The 26918-nt window shown below is 40.3% G+C and overlaps 1 protein-coding gene and 1 long non-coding RNA gene across 2 annotated transcripts in view; one reads left to right on the forward strand and one right to left on the reverse strand.

The window, feature by feature from the left end:
* LOC147916891 (uncharacterized) overlaps positions 1-2200 on the reverse strand; it is a 44520-nt gene extending 42320 nt beyond the window's left edge. The window contains exon 1 of the long non-coding RNA XR_015552580.1: positions 2095-2200. This is a non-coding gene — a long non-coding RNA (uncharacterized LOC147916891). The remainder of the gene's footprint in view (positions 1-2094) is intronic.
* Positions 1587-24236, forward strand: LOC147916892 (uncharacterized). Its single transcript, XM_087432975.1, has 3 exons — positions 1587-1825; positions 12313-12375; positions 23836-24236. Exons 1-3 carry the CDS (start codon positions 1699-1701, stop codon positions 24114-24116), a joined length of 471 nt encoding a protein of 156 aa, XP_087289101.1. The 5' UTR covers positions 1587-1698; the 3' UTR covers positions 24117-24236.
* The last annotated feature ends 2682 nt before the right edge of the window (positions 24237-26918 follow it).

Here is a 26918-nt window from a genome sequence, read left to right on the forward strand (position 1 = left end):
GAAACTTCTCCTTGGTGCAGCAATGCTCCTGAACTATTCCATGCTGCTATCAAGCAGATCCCTCCGAAAGCAAGTTGTTCAGGATTCAGCTACAAAACAGAATCACCTGGATGCTTTTAAAACCATACTGATGATAAGACCCTATTCCTACCAATTTTTAATTACATATTCTTTTCCTGGTTGAGGCCCAGACATCAGAAAATGTTTAAGCCCCTCTGTTGATTCTAATATAAATCCAGATTTGAGAACCACCATACCAGTGAAAAGACTGAAATTCTTCACGGAAAGCTTCAATGTTCTTCAACTGTGTGTGTCTTTACTTATATCACATTGGGGTGAGTGAGAGTATTTAAATGTCATGTAGAAAAGGACAGATCCCCTCCTTTCCTGCTGAGAGGGGAGATACCCCACCAGATTGGAGCCTGTGAGACAACAACCTCAAATTGATCTATGAAAATAACCGAAGAAGAACTCCTCTCCCAACCTACCTTCTCTTTCATCCAGAACTAGTTTGCTTTTATATATAGCTCTGTATAATTAAAATGACAAAGTGTTTTCTTCATTTACATACAAACTCTTCACATCCACTATGGCCCTTTGGCAAATAAAACGAAGATTTATTAGTATAATAAAATAAGTACTACATAAAAATTTGAATGCATGTTTTGGAGCGTTCTTTACATAGAAATGAAAAGAGGAAGGACAGTAAATAGAACAAAATTGATAGGTTTGAAGATGGGGATCTAAGGATAGGAGACAAATAGAATCTAAAAGTTGGGAAGAAAAGAGAAGAAAACTGCAGCTGTGTAACGCTGGAAGGCAAGGCCTTTCTCATCCTAAAAAATATCTCTGCACAAATTAAAAGCCCAGTTTCCTCCAGGATTCAGCTCTGTTTACATTCTCAGCTTACACTTTTTTTCAGTGAACATCGCAGAAGCCCTGCTGGAGAGGGACAGCCTGTCTAGTGTCCATCTATTCCTTCTACCACCTCCAACTCTCACACTTAGGGAAGCTCTCCGTGGTACTGAACATTTGGACTCTGCCACCCATAAACATGAAATCCGGGTGAACAGACTCTTGATTAGGCAAGAGGGAAACCGGGTTTATAAACATTCCTCAGTTCCGCTATTACATTAAGCTGTGAGAAACATGGGAAGGTGCTGAATAAATATTTCTGGAAAAAAAGGAATGCATTACTGTCAGAATTAAAAAGCAACTCATAGGGTTCTCTTGACTGAAGCCAACACAAAGAGCCAAGGGGAAACTTTGTAACATGAGCACAATTATCACCATGGGGATATGTCTTGGGAAAAAATATTCATGGAAAAGCATGAGGATGATGTTATTTCTATGGATTGTCTCAATTGATATCCTTAACTACCTAAAGAGATAGGAATATTTATCGTCCCAGTTTCACTGATGAGAAAACCTAAGCCGACAAGCTCAAATAACAATGAAGCTCTGACAATATGTAAGTGGGGAAGCCTCAATTCCAGTTCAGATCATAGGACTCCAGAGTCTGCATGCTTAACTAATATACCGCCCATTCCCCATACACCAAAGACAAGATAATAGAGCAGAGAGAGGCGGAGTCAAGATGGCGGCGTAGGCAGACTCTGAACTCACCTCCTCCCGTGGACACAGCCAATTTACAACTACTCGTGGAAAAATTACCCCTGAGACAGAACTGAAAACTGGATGAGAGGAACTCCTGCAACAACGGACAATCCTAACTGGGGTGGAAGAGGCAGAGACTCCCTTCCGGAGAGGAAAAATGCCGCCTTCACAAGCCGCCAGCGTCACGGCCGCCGGGAGCAGCTCACAGGTACGCAGCCTCCCTGGAGGCGCGGGGCCCTGAGCCGGGGAGCGCCCCCGCTGTGGGCATTTTGTGGACCCAGCACAATCGACACCAGCGGCATAATATCTGACTTTGCCTGCTACTAAAGCATTGGGGAGCACCCCCAGAAAACCCAGGTTCACAAAGAAACTAAAACTGGCTCTTAAAGGGCCCGCGCACAAACTCACCCGTTCCAGAAAGCATCCTAAAATCACCAGAAAGAAAGGTGCACACTGCTTTGGTGACAAGAGACTCACCTAATAGGCCCTGAGTGCATCTCGGTGAGGGGTGAGACCTCTCCAGGGACTGGGACATTGGCGGCGGCCATTGTTGTGGCCTGGTGTGAGCGTGCTGACACAGACGCCATTGGAGTCTCCCTGGATACCTGCTAGCCCAGGGTCTGCTCCACCCGCTAGAGCACCGATTTAATCCAGCTCAGCCATGGCAGGCAGCCCACCCTAGAGACTGGCCCCACCTAACAACAAGCCCTCAGGCAACGTGTGGGCCTGCATAGATTGGTGACTGGATTTTCTGCAGCCTGGCAACTGAGCTGACTTGAGCGGGGCAGGGTGTGCACAAGGAGCTGGTGGAGAGTGTGGGGTGGTGGCGGAGTGTGTGGGGCTCCCGCCGTGGAGAGACTGGGTCCGCTTGGGAGGTCGGGCGCTCACACGGGGCAGGACTGTGTTGACTGTGTGTGTGGACCTGTGGGCAGCAGGGCTTGTCAGCTGCAGAAGACTTGTGCTTCTCAAAGACCCACATAGGAGGTTTGCCCCACCTTCCAAAGCCTGAAACAATTGGGTGCTCCTGTGCCTGAGGCCAGCCCCACCCAGCTGCAATCCTCAGAGAGCTAACAAGAGACCTAATAGGCTAGAGGTTTACAGCAATTCTAAGGCCCTGAGCCTAACAACCTGCCACACTGGGGGCCTACTCACTTAAAAGAAATACTGCAACACAAATGTGGTATTAGAACTTACAGCCAACTGTGCTGGGGCTCCCCACACCTGATAAAGAGACTGAAGGGCTCACAACAACTACAAGCAGCTGAGCATTACAACAGCTGGCCAGGAGCATAACTCAGCCTCCCTGGGCGCCTATAGGGAGAGCTAACAGGCCACAATAGAAGGACACACGTAGCCCACATAGGGGCCACCCCTGGAACATTGAGAACTGAGGGAAGCACACTGGAAGCCTCCTAAGCCATCACTTACATAAGGTCACCTATCCAAGAGCAGGAGACGTAGCTGACCTACCTAATACGTAGACACAAGCACAGGGAAAGAGGCAAAATGAGGAGGCAAAAGAATACATTCCAAGTAAGGGAACAGGACAAAACCCCAGAAAAGGAACTAAGTGAAACAGAAATGAGCAACCTACCTGACAGAGAGTTCAAACTAAGAGTGTTAAGGATGCTCACTGATCTGGGGAGAAGAATAGATGAACTCAGTGGGAATGTCAACAAAGAAATGGAAGATATAAAAAAGAACCAATCAGAAATGAAGAATACAATACTGGAAATGAAAAACTCATTAGAGGGACTCAAAAGCAGAGTAGAGGATACAGAAGAACGGATTAGTGAGCTGGAAGAAAGACTAGAAGAAATTACCCAAGGTGAACAGGTAAAAGAGAAAAGAATTAAAAAGAGTGAGGACAGTCTAAGGGACCTCTGGGACAACATCAAGCGCACTAACATCCGTGTTATAGGTGTCCCGGAAGGAGAAGAGCGAGACAAGGGGCAGAGAATCTATTTCAAGAAATAATAGATGAAAACTTCCCTAACCTAAGGAAGGAAACAGACATCCAGGTACAGGAGGCACAGAGAGCCCCAAACAAGATAAACCCAAAGAGGCCCACACCAAGACACATCATAATCAAAATGTCCAGAATTAAAGATAAAGAGAGAATCCTAAAAGCCGCAAGAGAATGTCAAGTTACATACAAAGGAAACCCCATAAGGCTATCAGCTGACTTCTCAGCAGAAACCTTACAGGCTAGAAGAGAATGGCACGATATATTTAAAGTGCTAAAAGGAAAAAACTTACAGCCAAGAATACTCTACCCAGCAAGGTTATCGTTCAAAATGGAAGGAGAGATCAAAATTTTCCCAGATAAGCAAAAATTAAAGGAGTTTGTCACCAAGAAACCAGTGTTACAAGAAATGTTAAAGGGACTGATTTAAGGGGAAAAGAGAAGACCACAAATAGGAAAAATTATCTATTTCCACGATTAGAACGTAATGGATACAAATGCACAAAAAAGAGGTTAGATATGATATCAAAAACATAAAAGGAGGGAGGAGGGTAGTTAAAGAGTACAGCTTTCAGACAGAGGTCAGACTAAAGTGACCATCAATTCTGTATAGAAGAAGTAAGGAACAGAGAAGGACTACTTAAACACTGAGGAAAAAAATAAAAAAGTTAAAAATGGCAGTAAGTACATACTTATCAATAGCTACTTTAAACGTCAATGGACTAAATGCCCCAATTAAAAGGCATAGGGTGGCTGACTGGATAAAAAACAAGACCCATATATATGCTGCATACAAGAGACACACTTCAGACCTAAAGACACTCACAAACTGAAAGTGAAGGGATGGAAAAAGATACTCCACACAAATGGCAATGAAAAGAAAGCTGGGGTAGCAGTACTCATATCAGACAAAATAGACTTCAAAACAAAAACTGTAAAAAGAGACAAAGAAGGGCATTACATAATGATCAAGGGAACAATCCAACAAGAGGATATAACACTTGTAAATATCTACGCACCCAATGTAGGTGCACCTAAATATATAAAGCAATTATTAACAGACATAAAAACAGAAATAGACAGTAACACAATAATAGTAGGGGACTTTAACACTCCACTTACACCAACAGATAGATCATCCAAACAGAAGATCAATAAGGAAACATTGGCCTTAAACGACACCTTAGAACAGATGGACCTAGTAGATATATACAGAGCATTCCATCCAAAAACCGAAGAATACACGTTCTTTTCAAATGCACATGGAACATTCTCCAAGATTGATCACATATTAGGCCACAAAACAAGTCTCCATAAATTTAAGAAGATTGAAATAATACCAAGCATCTTTTCTGACCACAACGGTTTGAAACTAGAAATCAACTATAGGAAGAAAATCAGAAAAGCCACAAATACATGGAGATTAAACAAAATGCTACTGAACAACGACTGGGTTAACGAAGAAATCAAAGAAGAAATCAAAAATACCTGGAGACAAATGAAAATGAAAATACGACATGCCAGAATTTATGGGATACAGCAAAAGCGGTTCTAAGAGGGAAGTTTATAGCGATACAGGCCTATCTCAACAAACAAGAAAAATCTCAAATAAACAATCTAAAAATGCACCTAAAGGAACTGGAAAAAGAAGAACAAACAAAGCCCAAAATCAGTAGAAGAAGGGAAATAATAAAAATCAGAGCAGAAATAAATGAAATAGAGACCAAAAAAACAATAGAAAAATTAATAAAACCAAGAGCTGGTTCTTTGAAAAGATCAACAAAATAGACAAATCTTTAGCTAGACTCACCAAGAAAAAAAGAGAGAAGGCACAAATAAGTAAAATCAGAAATGAAAGAGGAGAGGTTACAACAGACACCTCAGAAATACAAAAGATTATCAGAGAATACTATGAAAAACTATATGCCAACAAATTCGACAATCTGGAAGAAATGGATAAATTCTTAGAATCATACAACCTTCCAAAACTGGATCAAGAAGAAGTGGAGAATTTGAATAGACCAATCACCAGTAAGGAGATCGAAACAGTAATCAAAAACCTCCCCAAAAATAAAAGTCCAGGACCAGACGGCTTCCCTGGTGAATTCTACCAAACATTCAAAGAAGACTTAATACCTATCCTTCTCAAACTCTTCCAAAAAATTGAGGAGGGGGGGAAGCTCCCTAACTCATTCTACAAAACCAACATTACCCTGATACCAAAACCAGACAAGGACAACACAAAAAAAGAAAATTACAGGCCAATATCACTGATGAACATCGATGCAAAAATCCTCAACAAAATACTAGCAAATCGCATACAACAACACGTTAAAAAGATTGTACACCATGATCTAGTGTGATTTATTCCAGGTATGCAGGGATGGTTCAACATTCGCAAATCAATCAACGTAATACACCACATTAATAAAATGAAGAATAAAGTCACATGGTCATCTCAATAGATGCAGAGAAAGCATTTGACAAGATACAGCATCCATTTATGATAAAAACTCTGAATAAAATGGGTATAGAAGGAAAGTATTTCAACATAGTAAAGGCCATACATGACAAACCCACAGCTAATATCATCCTCAATGGTGAAAAACTGAAAGCTATCCCTCTAAGAACAGGAACCAGACAAGGATGCCCACTGTCACTAGTCCTATTTAACATAGTACTGCAAGTCCTAGCCAGAGCAATCAGGCAAGGAAAAGAAATAAAATGATCCAAATTGGAAAGGAAGTGAAACTGTCACTATTTGCAGATGACATGATTTTATATATAGAAAACCCTAAAGAATCCACCAGAAAACTTTTAGAAGTAATAAAGGAATACGGTAAAGTTGCAGGATACAAAATCAACGTACAAAAATCAGTTGCATTTCTACACACTAGCAACGAAGTATCAGAAAGAGAAATTAAGAATACAATCCCATTTACAATTGCAACAAAAAGAATAAAATACCTAGGAATAAATTTAACCAAAGAGGTGAAAGATCTGTACACCGAAAACTATAAAACATTTCTGAAAGAAATTGAAGAAGACACAAAGAAATGGAAAGATATTCCGTGCTCTTGGATTGGAAGAATTAACATAGTTAAGATGTCCATACTTCCTAAAGCCATCTATAGATTCAATGCAATCCCTATCAAAGTTCCAACAACATTTTTCACAGAAATAGAACAAAGAATCCTAAAATTCATATGGAACAACAAAAGACCCCGAATAGCTAAAGGAATCCTGAGAAAAAAGAACAAAGCTGGAGGTATCACACTCCCTGATATCAAAATATACTACAAAGCTATAGTAACCAAAACAGCATGGTACTGGCACAAAAACAGACACACAGATCAATGGAATAGAATCGAAAGCCCAGAAATAAACCCACACATCTATGGACAGCTAATCTTTGACAAAGGAGCCAAGAACATACAATGGGGAAAAGAAAGTCTCTTCAACAAATGGTGTTGGGAAAACTGGATAGCCATATGCAAAAATGAAAGTAGATCCTTACCTTACACCATACACAAAAATTAACTCCAAATGGATTAAAGACTTGAATGTAAGACCTGAAACTGTGAAAGTTCTAGAAGAAAACATAGGCAGTACGCTCTTCGACATCGGTCTTAGCAACATCTTTTCTAACACCACATCTGACCGGGCAAGAGAAACAATAGAAAAAATAAACAAATGGGACTACATCAAACTAAAAAGCTTCTGCACAGCAAAGGAAACCATCAACAAAACGAAAAGACAACCTAACAATTGGGAGAAGATATTTGCAAACCATACATCTGATAAGGGCTTAATCTCCAAAATATATAAAGAACTCATGCATCTCAACAACAAAAAAACTACCAACCCAATTAAAAAATGGGCAAAAGACCTGAACAGACATTTCTCCAAAGAAGATATACGGATGGCCAACAGACACATGAAAAGATGTTCAAAATCACTAACTATCAGGGAAATGCAAATCAAAACTACAATGAGATATCACCTCACGCCTGTCAGAATGGCTATAATTAACAAGACAGGAAACAACATGTGTTGGAGAGGATGTGGAGAGAAGGGAACTCTCATACACTGCTGGTGGGAGTGCAAACTGGTGCAGCCACTATGGAAAACAGTATGGAGATTCCTCAAAAATCAAGGATAGAACTACCATATGATCCAGCTATTCCACTGTTGGGTATTTATCCAAAGAACTTGAAAACACCAATTTGCAAAGGTACATGCACCCCTGTGTTCATTGCAGCGTTATTCACAATAGCCAAGACTTGGAAGCAACCTAAGTGCCCATCAAGGGACGAATGGATAAAGAAGCTGTGGTATATATACACAATGGAATACTACTCAGCCATAAGAAACGACGAAATCCAGCCATTTGTGACAACATGGATGGACATTGAGGGTATAATGCAAAGTGAAATAAGTCAGAGGGAGAAGGCCAAATACCGTATGATTCCCTTCATTAAGTAGTAGATAATAACAACAATAAACAAACACATAGGGACAGAGATTGGATTGGTGGTTACCAGAGGGGAAGGGGGGAGGGTGGAGGGTGAAAGGGATAATTCGGTACATGTGTGTGGTGATGGGTTGTAATTAGTATTTTGGTGGTGAACATGATGTAGTCCATGCAGAAATAGAAGTACAATGATGTACACCTGAAATTTTTGCAATGTTATAAACCAATGTTACTGCAATAAAAAAAAAAAAAAAAAAAAAAAAGAAACAACAGACAGACAGACAAACAAACAAAAAAAAAAAGATAATAGAGCAACTGACGGAGAAGTATAGATGGGGCCCACGTCAAATTCTCTCTTGCGATGTACCTCCCTTTTATCTCATATCCTAAGCAACTTGGGTGTACACAAGATGCTTATAGACTCCACAAGTTGAGAGATGCCTTAATGAGCAAGGTATGCAATTGCTTTGCTTGGGGGTTTTTAAGAAAAGAAAGATGAGCATTTCATAGGATGTTGATCTGGCAAAGACTCTGGAGGCTGTCCAGTCCAAATCTCTCATATAATTTGGGGAAACTGGTTTTCAGTGATATAAGGTGATTTGTCTGGTCACAGAGCTTGTCAATGATGGAACCAGAACAAGTACTGATCTGCTACTAATTTAGTATATCATGCTGCTTTATCTCTCTAGAATGTCTTGACAAAGCCTATTGGGCAACATAAATATAGACCTTTTGACCTCGAGAAACTTTTGTTTGACTGTTCAGCCCCAAGAAATTCTGCTTCCTTGATGTACAACAAATTTTTCAATAAAAAAATCAAAATAATTTTCTTCTCCCTATGGGAAACAAGAAGGACTCTTCCTTCCCTTTTTTCTCACTCCATAATTTGTAACCTGTAAAAGTTTACAGGTATTATTATGCAAATCTAGCTACTAAGAAGAAATTGCATTTACCCTGAAGTATTACTTTGGCTTTTAACTTAGAGGGATAGATCCATGTGGTGGTGGGGCCAATAAATGAGAGATGTCCATATTCTATGATGAAGTCAAATCTCTGTATAGAGTTAGGAAAAAAATGAAACAAACAAACAAAAAGATAAATAAATAAGCTTCCCATAAAAAAACCAAAGTTTTAGAATTTAATACAATATTTAGTCATTTAAATAAGGTGATCACTGGAAGTTAGCAACACAAACTACTAAATTGATTCTGCTATCACATGTATTCAACAGCTTTTTATCTGACCCAGAGTCTTGTTTATTTCTTAAACTCCACACACTCCCCCTCCCACCACCACCACAAGTATTTCCACATGTGGCTATCTGCAATAAAAAAGAACAGGCTGTGACTTAACATTGGAAAACAAGATTTGAGAAGCAACTGTGCAGGATTTCTAGACATAGAGATGAAGGAAAGCAAATGCCGAGTTTTACCTTGCCTTAGAGAAGGTCATAGAGAGGTCAACGTGACGGCTGGTTGACCCATGAGCTGGACCCACGCAATCTCAGGCTCCTCACTCCTTCCCCTGTCCTTGGAATGTATGTTTGGCCTACAAGTCCCCACAGTGGGAGCTGTTTAAGAATGCAGCCTTGAGAGAGCAAGGTGTTGTCGAGACCAACAGGACGGTATACATGACTGAATCCAGTTAAAGCCTCTATATAGACTTTAAAGATTCTGGTGACTGGTGCAGAGATCTACTTGTCTTGAAGCCACCCAAGACAAGCCTTGTATGTAAGGTCCCCTGCTTATTAAACCTGCCTCCTACCCATCTGGAGAGGTCTGCCTCTTTCTTCTGTCTCTCCTTGGCCTCTGTGTACAGGGGCCGGCTTCAGATTTTACCCAGAAAGCTCCAGACTTTGCAAACCAACACTTTGGCAATGATTCAAAAGGTCCTAATAAGAAAGTGAACACTTTCATTGGCAGAAGAACTCAAATGGGCAATATTTGTAAGCTTTGACTACTTACTCCCAGAACTGGACATTTATTCTAAATAAATTAGTCAAATTTCAATGTTTTCTATTATTTAGTCATTTTCTATGAATATTTGCAGAAAAAGAAAATTTCAGAAATTACTAAAATAAACTTATGATGAATTTTCTGGTGAGGATATTTTAGTAGACTTATTAACTGCAGAGACATTTGAAAGCGGCTACAGTAAATCTCAAAGAACCAAAGACATGCAATTTCTTGATTCATTTGTAATTTGGTATTTTTATTAACCTATGACAAGCTTACCTTAGGTTTAAGAATTTTCCTATTTATATATTTGTTATTTCATGTAGAAGGAACTTTTTGAAATTAAAATAAAGAAGTTTCTCAAATTAAATATGAGCAAAGGTAGCCAAGTGCCAAATGAGTTGAACAAGAATATGCAAAGAAAAATAATTTTTACAGAGTCATTGACAAATTCGCAGAAAGCAAAGCTTGAAAAAAAATTATAATGTTATCATTCAATGTTAACACACATCCATATGTAGATGTAAGCTTTTTTCAAACAAATACATTAATGTCATTGAAAAGTATTAATTTATTCCTTTTTCCTCTCTGTACTATAAATATTTTCTATTTTTTTTACTGTTATGATTATACACGTAAAGTTCAATAAAAGAAAATGAATCACTCTCTATTTATTTTTTGGCCTTTTTTTTTTTTTTTTTGGTGAGGAAGTTTGGCCCTGAGCTAACATCCGATGCCAATCCTCCTCTTTTTTTGCTGAGGAAGATTGGCCCTGGGCTAACATCCGTGCCCATCTTCCTCCACCCTATATGGGATGTCACCACAGCACGGCTTCACAAGCGGAATGTCAGTGCACGCCTGGGATCCGAACCCGTGAACCCCAGGCCGCCATAGTGGAGCGTGCGCACTTAACCACTAGACCACTGGGCTGGCCCCTTTTGGCCATTATTTTTATTGCTCATTTCATTTAATGATTACTAATAAAATAATTTTTTCACATAGAAGAGAGGGCTGCTAAAAAATGATACACTCTGACATCAAAAACACTAGGTACACTATTGGTTAATAAGTAGATAGGCAGATGAAATTTACTCAAGGCTCTGCTTCTATTTTCCCAGCTCCTCAAACTCTCGTAATGCAGATATGGTCACTTTAAGTTCCTTCAGGGTATACTGAGTGAGAAAACGCTACCCTGTGCCAAGCGGAGAGTTGGGAATATGAGTGTTAGTTAATTTTAGTAAGACATGGCAAGGAATACATTAGCCACTATGCACAACATGGCCGTAAATTAAGAGATCCTCAGTAGCCTACAATTGTTTTTCAGCATATCTCAGTTTGCATTCCCTGAATCTTAAATTATACATCATTATGTAGTGATTCCCCTAGGACCTAAGGAAACTGCAACCCAGTTCCTGACAACTCTCTTGCCAACAGGCTGCCCAGCTGTTAGGAAAGAGAGCATAACAGCAAAGAGAATAAAAGGCGGACCTCAATCAACTCAATGGATGTGTTTCTCAAAGACTCTGTGCAAGCTGAGTCTTTGCTACTAAAATTCTATTTGAAATGCAGGAGAGATGTCTACAACTTAACCCAGCAGTAATTACAATTGCAAAGTGAATACTAGCTCTAGTTAATTAGCCACATATGTATACTGCATGCCATCTTATTTTTTCTTTTGCCCATTTCTTCTTATGGGGTGGAACAAAGACCTATCTCAAGCATCTTAAGGAATATGGGGGTGGGGGGTGTACTCTTAGAAAAAGCTCTCTGGTTTGATGTTTGACCAGTCTATGAAAAGAGAAAACAAGTCAAAACAAACTAAATTTGGGCACTTATGAAACAGGGAAAGAAAGATCCTTGCTTCCTTGAAACACTTTCAATCTGAGGAGCAGAAATTAGAGAAATAAATTGGAGAGAAGTGGCAACAATGAAGAACAAAAGAAATTAAAGTATATATCAGTCAGGGTGTTTTCAGCTGCAAGTCACAGGAAAGTTGATGAGCAGCTACTTAAACCTAAAGACTTCATCATTTAGCTAACAAGTCATTTGGAGGACAGTGGTTACAGAATTAAGGCAGTACCTCAACAATGTAATCAGAACCCATGATCAACTACCCTTCTTGTTGGCTTTGTCCTACCTTCCCAAGATGGCACTTCACACAATGCCAAAGACATTCAAGGCGAGAAGAAGGGGAAAGAGATAACATCTAAGAGCTCTTCCTTCCCATCTGCCTTCTATTAGAAATTACGGTATTTCCCAGAAACCTCCTAACAGATGTCTCTTCATTTCTTTTTGTCTAGAATTGGGTCACTTGGACACTCCTAAAGGCAAAGGAAGCTTGGAAAGCAAATATCTGACGAAAGGTAAAAGAATTATAACCATATCCCCCCAAAATCAAGTAATTTGGGGAAAAGAACAAAGAATGACTGTTGGGTAGTAACTACTCTTGATGCATTTCAAAACTCTCTCTGATGGAACTCAGACTATCGCTGAGATGAAAATTGTCACGCTCAAACTGTGATGATCAGGTCCCCACCTTACTTATGAATTTGAATGTAACAATTAAAAAAAAAGCCATCTAAACAAGCTATTTCCAGTGGATCTCACAGAACAATCAGGCTGCAAAATGACCCAGAAAAAAATTAGAGGATTTTTAATTCACATTACCATATTAAAGGCTTTGGTAATCCTGTAGTAATAACAACAACAAAAAATCTTAATCCAATGTCTCTCAAATGTGTTTATTTTATTTATTTATAATTTGTTTACAGAATCCATTGCTTTATGTAACACCCGTGGAACCCATTCTGGGGTATATTTCTCTTCTCGTTAGCACAGACTGTGGACAAGTCTTTGGTTGGGTACTGATATTTCCCTAGGGGAGATCATTATTGATATCTCCACTCTCTGCCCACCGTGATGTTCATCAAAATTATTTGAGATACTGTCTTTTCTTTCTCTCTGAACAAAGAATAAATTAGGAATGAGTAAGCAATCATGTAACTCTCATTTAGCAAAGATCTGACAGAAACATATGAGTGTAATCACACAACACCAAAGCAGAATATCAAGCTACTGTCATCTAGAATTATAACATGGAATAAGTAAATACTGTTTGGTGGAAAATAAATACTGTTTGCTGAGACAGAAGGATTATATAAAGTAGAGACAAGCCAATTTACCCGTTAGTTTCAGTGAATGGTTTCACGTGCCATTACTTGTACCAAAATATCTATCCTGCAAATAGTTTTCAAGACAAAAAGTCATGGAGGTAGAGAAGCTCTGAAATTGCAATCTCTCTCACTTTATACCCTTTCCCACCCTCCCCAACTCTTACTATTCACTATCCTACAGTCGTCAATCCCTAAGAAAATTAGAATCTAGAAAGTATAGATGGGCTCAAATGCTGTCCTAGATTTCAGTAATATGGATCGCAACCTCGTGAGCTGCAGGCTGACGGACAACATCAAATAAGTTCTCACTTAAGTATACTAACTCCATTTTCCAAAAGAGATTCCTCACTACTATCATTTGCTGGCTTAGGGGAAAGAGAGATCAAAATCTTTGCAGACCAGTCATATCTTTACAAAATCTTTCAAGGTTCCAACATAACCCATGCAGAAAGCCTCACCCAATCCAACATCTCTACAGGGGACATAATTTAGGTATTATTTAAACTAACAATTTGCTGCACACAGGGACCAGAGCTCTTCATCATGACTCAAACTTTTTCCTGCAAATACAAATCCAGCTCTGGCTCTTTATTTAGCTGTCAAGAAGACCTAGCAGCATTTTACTACATTCATTATAGGCTGGTAGATAAGAACTTTAGTGCTCAGACCCTATGAAGATAAATGCACATAAACACACACACACACACACACACACACACACACACACCTGGCATTTCCAGAAAATTCTAGTTCCAGAAGTGCCTGGAACTAGAGATTAATTCTGATTAATTAGAGATTCTAATCTAATAGTCTAGTTTATTAGACTGTGTGAGAGAGCACACACATGGCTGGAGACCCTGGAGCCCAGGAGAGGCTTAGTACATACTTGCCAGAAAGGAAAATAATGGTGAAGATTAGAAACCAGTTCTCAATGCCAAATGGATGAAACTTCTGATCAATACTCCCTTCCGCAGAGCATCCACCAGGCAGAACTGTTGGTCCATAGATCACCAAACTATTTGACTATCTAGCTGACCTAGAATTTCCCCTGCATTCCCTGCTCACGAAGTACTGCCTAAGCCCAAGTAAAGCCCACCAGGACCATACAGCTCTGGGGTCTGAGAACAGAAGTGGTTTATCCAAAGAAACCCAGCTATTAAGGGTTAGATTTGTGACTGGATCCCAAATCTGACTCCAAAGAATGTATATAGTCCTAACTGCTTCAAAAGTCAATAAGACTTGGCATTGGCCCTAGTAAGAAGTAGAATTGGGATTCTAACACAGGCAGCCTGAGCTCAGCATCCACACCCTTAGCTATCTTACCACTATGGCCGCCAGACAGCACACTGGAGTTATTGTCAGACTGGCCAATGAAATTACACACATTTCCCTTCTTCACACGTGTCACTGAGATGTTGGTGAGGGGAAGGCAGGGGCACTAAGGAAGTAAGGGGGAGAATAAATACAATCAGGTGGCCTCAAGTTAGTGTGCTTACCAAAGACAAGGCTTAACTAGCAGTTACAAACCCATATTTTGGGGATGCCTTAGACAGGGAATTACTAGAAAGTTAAATTCAAATTCCAGCCAAACGTTAAGTGTCAAAGTTTTACCATATTAAAAAGTGATGGTTTGTCTTCACTGTGCTATGTTCACAGGACAAAAACATCAAGTAAAGTGCTCCTCTTACTTTTTATTCTGGAAAACTACAGATTCTAAATAACAGTCAGTTATTTTCTGGAAATCGGCAATAGCTGCTGATAAAAGATGGCTCCTTTCTTCCAGGAAGATAGTAGGAAATAACCCAAGATCAGACCATATTTTAGGTCATGGCTGTAGTGTCTACTTCCATCTGTTGTTAATTTCTAGTGACGCTAATTTCCATGTCTGTGACTAAAAGCAGCTATTGGTACTGCCATTGCTATTTTACCCATACTCGAGGTCATTGACCTAGCAGTGAATTCTTTGAAAATTTTATAATCCCTCATCTCCCAGCATCACCTCATTTCATCTTCACAGACCTCTTAACTATCAACGCATCTAGTAACTAACCTTTACAGTAAAGACTAAAGTGCTTCAAGTTCATTTATTTAATGACAACATTTTTGATAAAATATATCCACTTAAGGCTATACTATAGACACTTTTATGCTTAGTTTCACAATTTTCCTGTGCATTTTTTAATTGGTCAGACTCATACTAACTATATAAAAGGCCTTCAGTTCATGCTTTGCAGAAGAAATCCCTCATTGCTCTAGACTTCCCTAGCTTTTTGTATATTCTTTTCTTATGGCATTTATAACTTACCTCACTGTAGTTTTTTATGTCATCTTTTTATCTCATCTTCTCTACCAGAGAAGATATACCCTCTTTGAGAATACATTAGGAATTGTTTATCTTCTCAGTTTTCACCATGTCTGGGGCAGACCCTGACAAGTAGAACTAATTGTCTATTCTGGCTCAGTCAGAATCCCTAAATGCAATAATTTAATAGTCAATATCATGCAACTATGACATACAACTATCTACTGGGGCTTTGGGGGGAAAAAAGGAGGAGGATTGGCAATAGATGTTGGCTCAGAGCCGGTCTTCCTCAGCAAAAAGAGGAGGATTGACATGGATGTTAGTTCAGGGCTGATCTTCCTCACCAAAAAAAAAAAAAAAAAAAAGTCAATATCAGGTTGGTGATCAACCACAGGAAAGTAATACAGTTTAGTAATTAAAATTGAAACCTTACTGGCAGCCTTAGGTTTGGGTTTCTGCTTACTTACTGTGAGACCTTAGTTGAGAGATTTAACCAAACCTAGCCTCAGTGTCTTCTTTTGTAAAATCAGACCATGAATAGGACAGGATAAATTGGGGTTTTGTATGAATTCAATGAAATGGTGCCCCTGAAGCTTCCCAATAGATTCCAATACATATTTAAAGTTTGCAATTGTTTGTTCAGTTAAAAACAAAAGACCAAAAACAGGGACTCTAACCCTTCTTCTCCCTCCTCCTCCTCTTCCCCCATTCCATCTTTCTCTCCTCTCCCTCACACACACACATCTGGGTGGCTGTGACAAGGACAGGCTAGGTTATATAATAACAAACAACTCCCAAATCTAGGTAGCTTAAAAGACTGACTTCTTGCTCACATTTCCTGTCCACCAGCTGGGGCTCTACTCAACATTATTCTCAACGTCAGGGTAGGCTTTCCTAAAGTCGGGCAGGGATGAGCAGCACTAGGCTTCAGTTTGAGTGGGCAAAGAAAGCCCCGCCAGGACCTTGTCTGCCCCTTTAAATAAGGAACTTTGTTAAGAGAGGAAACTGTTTCTTCACGGCTCCTTCTTGGCCAATGCCCAGAACATCAGCCTGGCCCTGCCTTTAATGTATGATGCTGCTGAATGGTGAGAAAACAGATCTTTTCTTTTCTCCTTTCAAAGCTTCCCTAGTCTTTGGGGAGTTGATTCTGCCTAAATTGAGAGGGGGCAGAGCACCATGTGCACCCCAGCAGCCAGCCAGCCAGCCAATCCATACCCAACCATGTCATTCTTTAATTCATTATGCGAGGAGACTCTGGGGTCAGATGGGCTGGCTTCAAACCTTGACCTTGACATTTACTAGTTATAACACTAAAGTTAATTTACTGACTCTCTCTGTGTCTCAGTTTCCCCATCTCTAAAACATAGAAAATAACGGGACCAAATCTGAGGATTATTTCTTGTGAGAATTAAAACAGAAAATGCTATAAAGTTGGGTTTCTATCCTCAAACAGGTCCAAAATAGACTCCAAGTTCTTCACCTATGAATTGAGCGAGCTCAAGCCAACTCCCTTATCTCAGGGGCTCATCTGTAAAATGGGAACAACAGCAGTACTTCATGGAGTTCTTATAAGGAATAAATAAGATAAAAATCTATAACTAGATTTTTTCTAGCACATAACAAATGTACAGCAATGATGTATATTTTAATGTTTCATGTGAAGTCTAACACAGAGGAAAGAGGACCACCCTGGAAGTCAAGAGACCCAAGTTCTAATTCCCATGCTGACTCCTGACCGGGTAACCTTGGGCAAGTCACCTCTCCTTTCTGAGCCTCTTTCTTCATCTGTAAAATATGGCTTGAGCTGAAAGATCTCTCAAGTCTTTTTCAGTTCTGATATTATGAACATCTTTCAGGCAAAATGTCAATTTTCTGCCTGCCATTTCTGCTACCCAACTCTCATGAGTCTAGTCCCTTGAATACTTTCCAGGATTAGGCCATCGCTTCCAAACACTGGTGTTCTGCATAGGAATGACAACATGAACTTGTAGATCTCATGGTTTCTCCAGACACAGTATCCTCTACCACACAGATAGAACAACACAGCAACAACATAAAACAAACAAATGAAAAGACACACACAAACGTCCCTGGTCTCAAATAACTTCAGTGTTTAGCTCAACAACTCCTTACACAGAGTAAATGTTTAATAAATCTCTGTAAATAAACGAAGGCTAAATAGTAGAACAAACAAAGTGACAGACTCGCAACTGTCTGAAGCTTGTCTCGCTGGCTCTGTAAGGGACCACCATGCTACCCTTGGATGATTCAAAGGGACCAGTGTTCCAATGGCATCAGAATGTCACAGTATCGGGTTTGTTTTTTTTTCAGGAACGTGTAAACTATCAATGGTAAACGGGTAGTGTAAAGGCAATGCCTACTTGCAAGAAAAGAAGAAAAAAATTCCGTTTTCCCACTCCACGACATAAAGAAATCGGGCTCAAAATTATAATCAAGTTTCTTTACTAGATCAATGAAGACTAGTCAGGAAAGCAGAGCCACTACAAGCATTGTGGCAACAAGAGGCTGACAAAAGAAATTAGAGCTTGTACACGTGGGAAGAGCTGGAAATGAAGATCTGAAAGAAGAGAGTCAGAGGATCAGAGAAAGTCACTGGTCACAACAGCCTGAAGCACTGGTGTGGGTGGGCAGGTTGATGCTTGCCAAAAAATTCCTGAACTTGTGTATGGCTAATACCAGAGTAGCACTGGAGAGAGAGAGCTCTGTGAAAAAACCCTTTTGGAGGGACTATAGTCATGCACTTGGTTGGCTGGGACTGCTGTTGGTCAGAGCGGCCAATATTCAGGAAGAGGAGCTGGAACCCGGAGCCCACCAGACACTGCTGCATATCACCCATATTACCACTATGGCCATTGGATAGTAATGGCAGCTTCTTCTTATCTCCCTTCCCAATCTAATGCAAGTTCCTCATTTTGGGAAGTGTAGTTCCCAGCCGTGTTTGTATTAATTACCAAATTCAGATCCCGGTTTCTGTGTCCCATGCCAGTACTTCTTATTTTCTCCAATGAGAGATAAAGTGACTCTCCCAAGTTGTGCCCAGTGCCTGGCAGAGAGAAAGCACTTAGTAAATATGTGCTAGATGGCAATTCAGGGTCCAACCATCTGGAAATCACACTGAGGTATCACTGCACCTCTGATAGGTATCCTATCAGAAAAACAGATTGTCATGAATTGTGTATTGTCTAAGAGAAAAATGCTGTTGTTCTTTTTAATGGGAAAGAACATAAATAAAGCCAATGCTTTCTATATAATCAGGGAAATAAAACTAGACTTGGGTTTTGCACAACTGTTTGCCAAGGTTGAAGAGGTTGTACATTTGGCCATAGCTTAGCCTAGAAGGTCAGGAAGAAACAAGAATAGAGAGTGACAATGATATAACCAGAGACCAAGACCTTCTACCTTTCAACTCTTCTGAGTTTCTAGAGGTGATAGCAAGGGGAGCGGAGGGAGGCAGAGGGAGGCAGAATAAAATAAAGGAGGGGAAAAAAGTAAGCACCTAAAAGAAATAGGGGATAATGAATAATTATTTAACTCAAACAACAGGAAATTGAGAAGTAATAAAAAGAAAGTTTTAAGCTAAAACTCAAAATGAATTGAAATCTAGTCCAGGTCTGCACCAACTTACCTGGTGAATTTGCCCAAGACAAAACTTCTCCCTGAGCCTTAATTATCAATAAAAAGCCTAAAGTTGGATCCGCTATTCAAAATCCCTTCCAGCTCTATCTGATATCATATGACTTTGACTCTAATATTTAATCAAATGAAAATCTAGTAACAATGGTGTGTGAGCAGAAACAAGATTTTTTCCAGGCCAGTTTCATTTGTACTCTAATTGCAAAATCATGGGCCCAGATTGTTCCAAAGTCATGCCAAAGTCTATTATGAAGCACTAAGCTGAGGTTTGTGACTTCTTAAGAAGGAAAGTAGGAAGGAAAGGAAGGAGAGAGAGAAGGAAACCCAGGAGGGAGGGAGGGGAAGGGAACAGGGGAAGGAGGAGAAAGGGCAATTAAAAAATTGGGCATTTATGAGACATCATCATGGAATGGGTTCTTAAAAATATAATTATACTTCGGGCTGGGCTGGTGGTATAGTGGTTAAGTTTGTGCGCTCTGCTTCAGCGGCTGGGGGTTCACAGGTTCGGATCCCGGGCATGGAGCTATGCATTGCTTATCAAGCCATGCTGTGGCAGGCGTCCCACATATACAGTAGGGGAAGATGGGCACAGATGTTAGCCCAGGGCCAATCTTCCTCAGCAAAAATAATAATAATAATAATTATACTTAATTTTCCATGCCATCTAAGACTGTTGAACTGCATGGGGGCGAAGGAGATCCAGGAAGAGAAATTTAGATATAGCTTATATATACAGCTATAGATATAGCTATATATACACACACACATATACACACAGACACATACACACACTCACACACATACACATACACATGTATACATAAACATACACATTACACTTAAAATAATATACTGGTGCTGGCCTGATTTTCAAAAATGGGAGAAAGGATTCCATTTGAATTGATAAGTCTGATAAGATTCAAAAGCAATATAATGTTTGCCTTGGGCAAACATCACTGATAAGGTAAAGCCTCTGTTGGATTGATTCGCACTTCATTAAAACTTATATCAGTGTGACAACCTTGAAAGCTGTTTCCAAGCTTTGCTTCAAGTTTCTTTACTTGGCCATGTCTGATATAACACTTTTTTAGCAACTTAAAATATAAAAAGCTTTTTATCACGTTGAGATACAATTTTAAAAACTAAGCTAAACAGTCATTGTGTTAGGGGGAAAAAAAGAGTCAACACAAAATACTTGAAGAAATAATTCAGCAAGAAGTACTCAAAATTAAATTCTATAAATATATGTATACTTTTAGATCCAGTGATTCAAATTCATCATTTTCTCTCATGAAAAATATTAGGCAAGAGTCAATGGTATAACACTAAAATTTCTCATTACAGCTTTACTTAAAATAGTAAATTATAAAACCTACATACCCAAGAGTACAATATTAGTTTTGGTATAACAAATTAATGAAATGATTTTTTAAAGTCAAATAAAATACGATTTAGTGACATCATAAAATGACCAGGATATTTTGACAAGTGAGAGGTGGGAAGAAGATACAAAGTAGCATTACAGTATGATGCCATTTTTTGTTTAAATATACATTGATTGACTGATTAATTAGGCACAATCACAAAGCTCATGATCTCGTGGATTTTTGTAAATTGAACCAGATTAATTTAGCTGTGGGAATTCTCTCTGTACTCAAGTCGGGGAGGGCTTTCTGTTGGCTAAAACCTGTAAGGTTTACGAAGCAACATCTGCAGCAAGAGAAACAGGAACTAGAGCTGGAACTGGACATCAAGAGCAGGAAACAGAGTGAGTAAACATCTGGAAGAAAACATAAAAGTTTGTGAAGCCCCCAAGGGCAAACAGTGCCAGGTTCCACCAACAGGGTGAGTCCCTCTCAAGACAAAACCTGGGCGGGGTGGCCTTTTCTCTCCCTCCTTTCTGCAGTCTTGATTGCTTATTACTTGCCCAGCACCATTATTTGCTGTGGAGGATACAAAAGAGGACTTGAGAACTGATGTTGCCTTAAGGGTGTTTAAATCATGGGTGGAGGTGGTGTGTGCGGTGGGGAGTGTCGAGGGATATTCATTTGAAACAAAGAACAATATACATATTAAATACAGATAAGAGCAATGAAGTCTATGTTTTAAGTTTGCATGACACTTTGTAATTTAAAATTTATCAAATGGAATTTATCCCACGTTAATCTTGTGGGTTATGTGGAGCAGAAAACATCATGCCCATGTTACAGATGAGGAAATGTCACTTGCTATGGTACTCCAGTGATAGAAACCATCGTAATCTCTCACAGCACAGGAAGAAACACCTTCTTGTGAGCTGGCCTGGAAAGGCTTTTTGGAAGTCATGTAATTTGGAGGGTCCAGGTAGGTTGAGCCATGAACTAGAAGGTAAATTCCATGAAGGTAAGGACCGTAACTGTCTTGCGCATTACTGAACAATCAGCACTGAAACAATAAATACTCAGTGAATGCTGAATGAAGGAATACATAAAAGAAATAATACAAGAAGGAATGCAGCTGACTGTGGATATCAGGCAGGCATGGACTCCTACAGACTAAGGTCCAGCCACACTCTCTGATCAGGACGTCAATGAGGAGCAAATGGCCCCTTGGAGGACTTTAGGCCGTGCAGTTTGGTCTCCTCTCACTGAGGTGAGGAGAGGTGGAAAGGGTATCCATTTTTGTCCATCAGCAATTATTTTTCTAACACCTACTGTGGGCTGGCCCCAATGCTTGACTTTTCTGGCCTGGTTCAGGCCCTCTCCTGGTTTCCCAGGACCATAGCAAGGGCCTTGTTGCCCTGACAACCTCTTTCCTCTCAAGCTTCCAGCTGGGAGATGTGGGGTGAATAGGGGCACTCAATCAGAACCTCAAGAGGATATCAGAGTTCTGTGTATGGTTGAGTCGACACATCCACCTTGCCTTTCTCTCCACCTACACACGGGGGCCTTGAAATGGGATCAATATCTGCTGGGAAGCAAAGATGGAGTCTTAGATCTTTCCCCATTGACGTCAGAAGAGTCATCAAAGGAAGATGAAGAGTTAGAAGCAATTTCACAGTTCCAAAACTCACCTTCAGAAACAGAGGCCTGAAAGGGTAAAAAGCTTGCCTGAGGCCCCAGCCAGTAAACAACAGCTCCTTCCCTGCTTCCCTGTATCTTAGCAATATATCCACCATCTCCCCCCAAAGGGAGCACTGACCCTTTCAAAGGTAGCCCCTGCTCCCTGGGGACAGAGGACTCCTTCTTTAAAATGAAAATGTTTGCTGGGAGAGTGGAAGTAACTGCTTCCAGCCTTGCCCTCCAAGGCATAATAGACCCCTGGCTGCTCCCTAAAAGCTGGAGACGCATTAAACATGCAGAAAATGGGATCTTTAAAAAGCTTCCCTGTCAACTGTTATTTTACCATTTATTCCTAAATACAGTTTAATGCCTCCACACTCACAGCTGCAATCAGAGCATGTAAAATGCCTGCTCCTGTCAACAGGGAAGATGGGCTTTGAAACGAATGAGGGAATGTGTGGAGCTCCATGGGCCACAGATGTTAATCCACCCTTGGCGTGGCTGCAGGAGAGTTGATACGGTGGCTGTGGGGCTTTAAGGAAAAGCTGATGTACCTAGAGCTAAACCTGGGACATCAGCGACAAGAAAGAAAGTGAGGACAGGGCCTGGATGGAGAGGCAGGAGGACACGAAATGTGCTTCTGACTTTAGAGTTAGTGAAGATAGCAAGCAGTTGTTCCCATTCAATAAGAAATCTTACTCTTTGATGCCAAAGTGGGACTATAGGACTTTGGACACCTCCTTAGGATTGTATGCAGCTTTTAAAATTTCTCCCAAAGGATTTCCATAGCTGTAATTTCATATCATTCTCACCACAACCCAGAGATCGAAGCTTTCATTATTTTCCTTTGAAGAGAGTACACACAGAGACACAGTGTGACTTGCCCAAGGTCACTCCTCAGAGAGATAGTGGCAAAGCTGGGATTAACACCTACATCTTTTGCCTCCCAGACCTGTGCTCTTTCACTAAGGCAGGGGTTGGCAAAGTAGAGCCCTGGGCCAAATCTGGCCCGTAATCTATATTTGTAAATAAAGTTTTATTGGAACACAGCCACATCCAGTCTATAGCTGCTTCCAAGCTAAAACAGCAGAGTTGAGTAATCATGACAGAGACCATCTGGCCCACCAAGCCTAAAATAGTTACTAGCTGGCACTTTACAGAAAAAGTTTATTGATTCCTGCTGTGCACCCATCCACTCCCTCCAGGGTCATTATGTGGCCCTTTTAATCCAGAAGTCCGTCTCTGATGATGCCTCAAGGGGTGGTCTGAGACAGAACAATTTGCTCTGTTACAATTTAAAAATCTATCATGACCCCAAACATCCTCTGGGGAGTGATTCATTTGTAAACTTGTCTTTAAGTTTCTTCAGCCTCAATTCATGAATTGAGCCAAGCACTCACTACCTCCAAGGGACAGTTTGGGCTACTTGCATTTCATTTCTTCAGTAATGAATTGTGGCTGGCAAAATATATTTGTAAAACCATATATATGACTTATGATTTCAGATATTCGAATCTGGTACCCTCCCACACCCATCCTGCACATCCATCTTCCCAGCCTGGTTCTTAGTTCAGTGCACCCCCCTCCCATTCATCCCCACGACTTAGCTGCTGGTCTGTCACTCAGGACAATTTCATTTTCTCTTTCTTGCAGGTTGTGAGACTTGCTCACCCAGCTGTATAGGAGATGCATCACGCCATTTCCTCACAGATCCAGATACTTTATCTCCAGGAGCTCCAAGCGCCCTTCCTCACTGGGGTGCCAGAGAGGAGGAAGGGACTAGAGGGAAGCCAGAGGAGGAGGGAGAAAGGAGAGGAGGAAAAACAGAGAGAGAAAGGGGGGAGTTTTTCTGGAATTATATTCCAACTGTGATGTTTTCATCTGTTTTCCCACCAGACTGCTACTATGAAAGAGACCATGCCTGCTTTGTTTAATGTCAGGCATTCAAGAAATATATGTTGAAAAATGAATAAATTTCAGGCCTTGCCAAGCATGGAGAAGGATAAATTTTGCCTCAAATACATTTTTTTGCCAGCGATTATGACCATTGTATCTAGAAGTATTGCTTTTTCTTGAAAAGAAGCTCAGGCTGGAATTTAAAACCAGAGTCCTGGTTCCAGGCACTCTCAGCAGAGGGGAGACCCTGGGCACAGGAGGAAGACAGAAACACCGCGAAGACACCATTTCCAGCCTGTCCCTATGCAACCGATATTCCTTTCAAATAAATTCTCATTTACAGAGACCAGCCTTCCTAGAAACCAAGCCTAGATAAAAATTTCATTCCCTTAAATTTAATTCCTTTCTTTTGCATTTCTTTCAGAGGTTTTGTTTTTTTGTTAAAGCACAGACAAAAATTTTGAAGAATAAGGGCACATCAGGTCACAATTACATGCAATGTTAATTTTGGTGAGGCTGACCAGTAAAACTGAATATTTCCTCTTCCCTTGTATCCAGTAGCACAGCAAAGGATCTAACATTTATTTGGCCCATGTTTTACTTCCTTAGAATCTTCTGGGAGATGCCTCAGAAGACAAGCAGGCAACCGAACATTAATCTATGAAGCAGGAAAACTGGTGATGCTGTCACCCAAGCCAAATGGCCGGTTGAGCTACCGGGGCAGTCTGGGCACCAGGTGCCATGTAATGAGCTTAAATGAGCCCAAATCATCAGAGAGCGGCGGCCTGCCAGAAATTAAGCTGCAGGTTGGCCCTGAGTAGACACACCTGCATTGGGTCATTACCTGCCTTTTCTAAGCTCACATCATTTACCATGATTCCTAATTATCAAAGCTAGCTTCAAGCCAAGGCAAATTAGGTCGATGGGTCTGTGTCCCACAATTTTAGGAGCACCTCTCCTATCAGACTTGTGGTCAGACAGCTGCATTAGGACTCAGAGTATGTAAACACAGGAGAAAAGATAACTACACCAGATGATGTTAAACTGAACCTAACCTAAATATCTATCAACAGCGTTGTGAAAAAGTAACTTATGGCACATTCAACAGTAATTTAGGGGAAAAAAAGGCATAGCCACATCAATAGTTCCCAAGCCTGGCTGCCCATTAGATTCCTCTGGGGACTTTTAACCCTCCCCAGACCAACTGAATCAGAATCTTTGCAGGTGTGGGTGTGGGTGGTGTTTTCAAAGCTCCTCAAATGATTATGATGTGCCTCCTAGGCTGAGAAACATTATCTTTTATATACTAATTTGAAAAAAATATGTGAGCTATTATTGAATAAAATGTACAAATTTAGAAAATATGAACAGTATGATTCCATTCTGTTACAAAAATCAACCAACTTAATTGATGGTGTATATTTTTTAATAAGCAAAGAAAAAAACTAAAATATGGCAAAATATTAAAAGATGGATTCTTGAGTCCACTAGTCTCCATTATGTTACTTTATAATACTTTATATATGACAGCATTATTTTATTTTTTTAAAGAAAATAATGTAAAGCTATTAAAAACTCATTAAATATAATATTGGAAACTTTTTGGAAGGGGGACAACTTTTAGTTTTTCACTTCGGTGTACCACTTTTTGTAATTTTAAATTTAACACAACATGTGTTTCCTTTCTCTCTCCCTCTCTCCCTCTCCCTCCTCCTCCCCTTCTCCCTCTCCCTTTCTCTCCCTCTCCCTCCTTCTCTCTCCCTCAAAGCTAGGGTTCCCATAAGAACCCATAACCTGTGAATGCCTACTGTCTCCAAGGCAAAAGAGAAATACTGGGTCTCCCTCATTTTCCTGCTGTGCCTTGGGCTGAAAACTCTTAGGGGCTTTTTCCCTTTCTGAGGCTGCTCTGAATGTTGACATCACTGCATCTCTTTCATAGTTATGGAAGTAAGAAGGGAAGGGCAACAGAGAGCAGGGAGCTCAGAGTGCATTTTCTTAGGGACAGTGCCTCTCACAGCCCAGGAAAAGCCCCCAGTATATGGATTACCTTCGCACTTGCACTCACCCCTCTTGGAATTCAGCTTCACAATTTTCTTGCCACTCCCACTAAAGATTTGCAGATAGAATTCTATAACCCAGTTACTGAGAAGAAGAGAGGGGAGAACTGAGCTTAACAAAAGACAACTGGAACAGTATCTAAAGAATTTGTTAAGCTACTTGGAGGGAAAAAAATGAAATTAGCTATTAAATAAAAGTATGCAGATAAAATAAGCATCAGTTCCTTCAAGCTAAAAAATTGATTAAAAACCTTTTTATGCACGATTGAGGTATACTGGTACCCTGAGCAAGCTGGCAGTAAACTGACCCGGTCTTTTAGAGTGGCAATCTCATGACATGTAACAAGGGCCATACAAATCAAATCTGTTTGATTAAATTGATGGCATTAATAGTAACGTTATTGATACAAGGTAGGGTCCAAGCAGTTGGGATTATTTTTAATGATCCAAGCAATAGTGATCCACGGTATTTTCGTAGAATTAGTCTTTTTAGGCAGCAGGAAGGCCAGCAGAGAAGAAGAAATGGCTGCAGTTGGAAGGGCCTGATTCATGGTCAAGAGTCAGCACAAGTTCAGGGCATTCTTTTGGATTCTACCCTTCAGGACCTTAGGATACTGTCAGCTTTCTCTTTAATTAGGCTACTGGAAGCGCAATAACAACCTATCTGCTGATTCTTTGGAATCCGAATGGGATGATGAGCTGGAAAGAAAGCTGGACTTGGATAGTTTTGCCAAACTTAGAAATTAGACCTTGGCTCTGTGCTCGACTAAGAGGGCAACTGGG

The sequence above is a fragment of the Ceratotherium simum genome, chromosome 6 (assembly GCF_057802395.1).
Source record: "Ceratotherium simum simum isolate JZ-2026a chromosome 6, ASM5780239v1, whole genome shotgun sequence".
NCBI lineage: Eukaryota > Metazoa > Chordata > Mammalia > Perissodactyla > Rhinocerotidae > Ceratotherium > Ceratotherium simum.

What these genes read in the sequence shown, in the direction of transcription:
- LOC147916892 (XM_087432975.1), top strand. Translation starts at nt 1,699, where the DNA reads ATGAGAGGAACTCCTGCAACAACGGACAATCCTAACTGGGGTGGAAGA. An exon ending in CCGCCGGGAGCAGCTCACAG is followed by an intron (nt 1,826 to 12,312) that starts GTACGCAGCCTC and finishes CTTTTTGTCTAG; the next exon opens with AATTGGGTCACTTGGACACT. An exon ending in AAGCAAATATCTGACGAAAG is followed by an intron (nt 12,376 to 23,835) that starts GTAAAAGAATTA and finishes TCTTTCTTGCAG; the next exon opens with GTTGTGAGACTTGCTCACCC.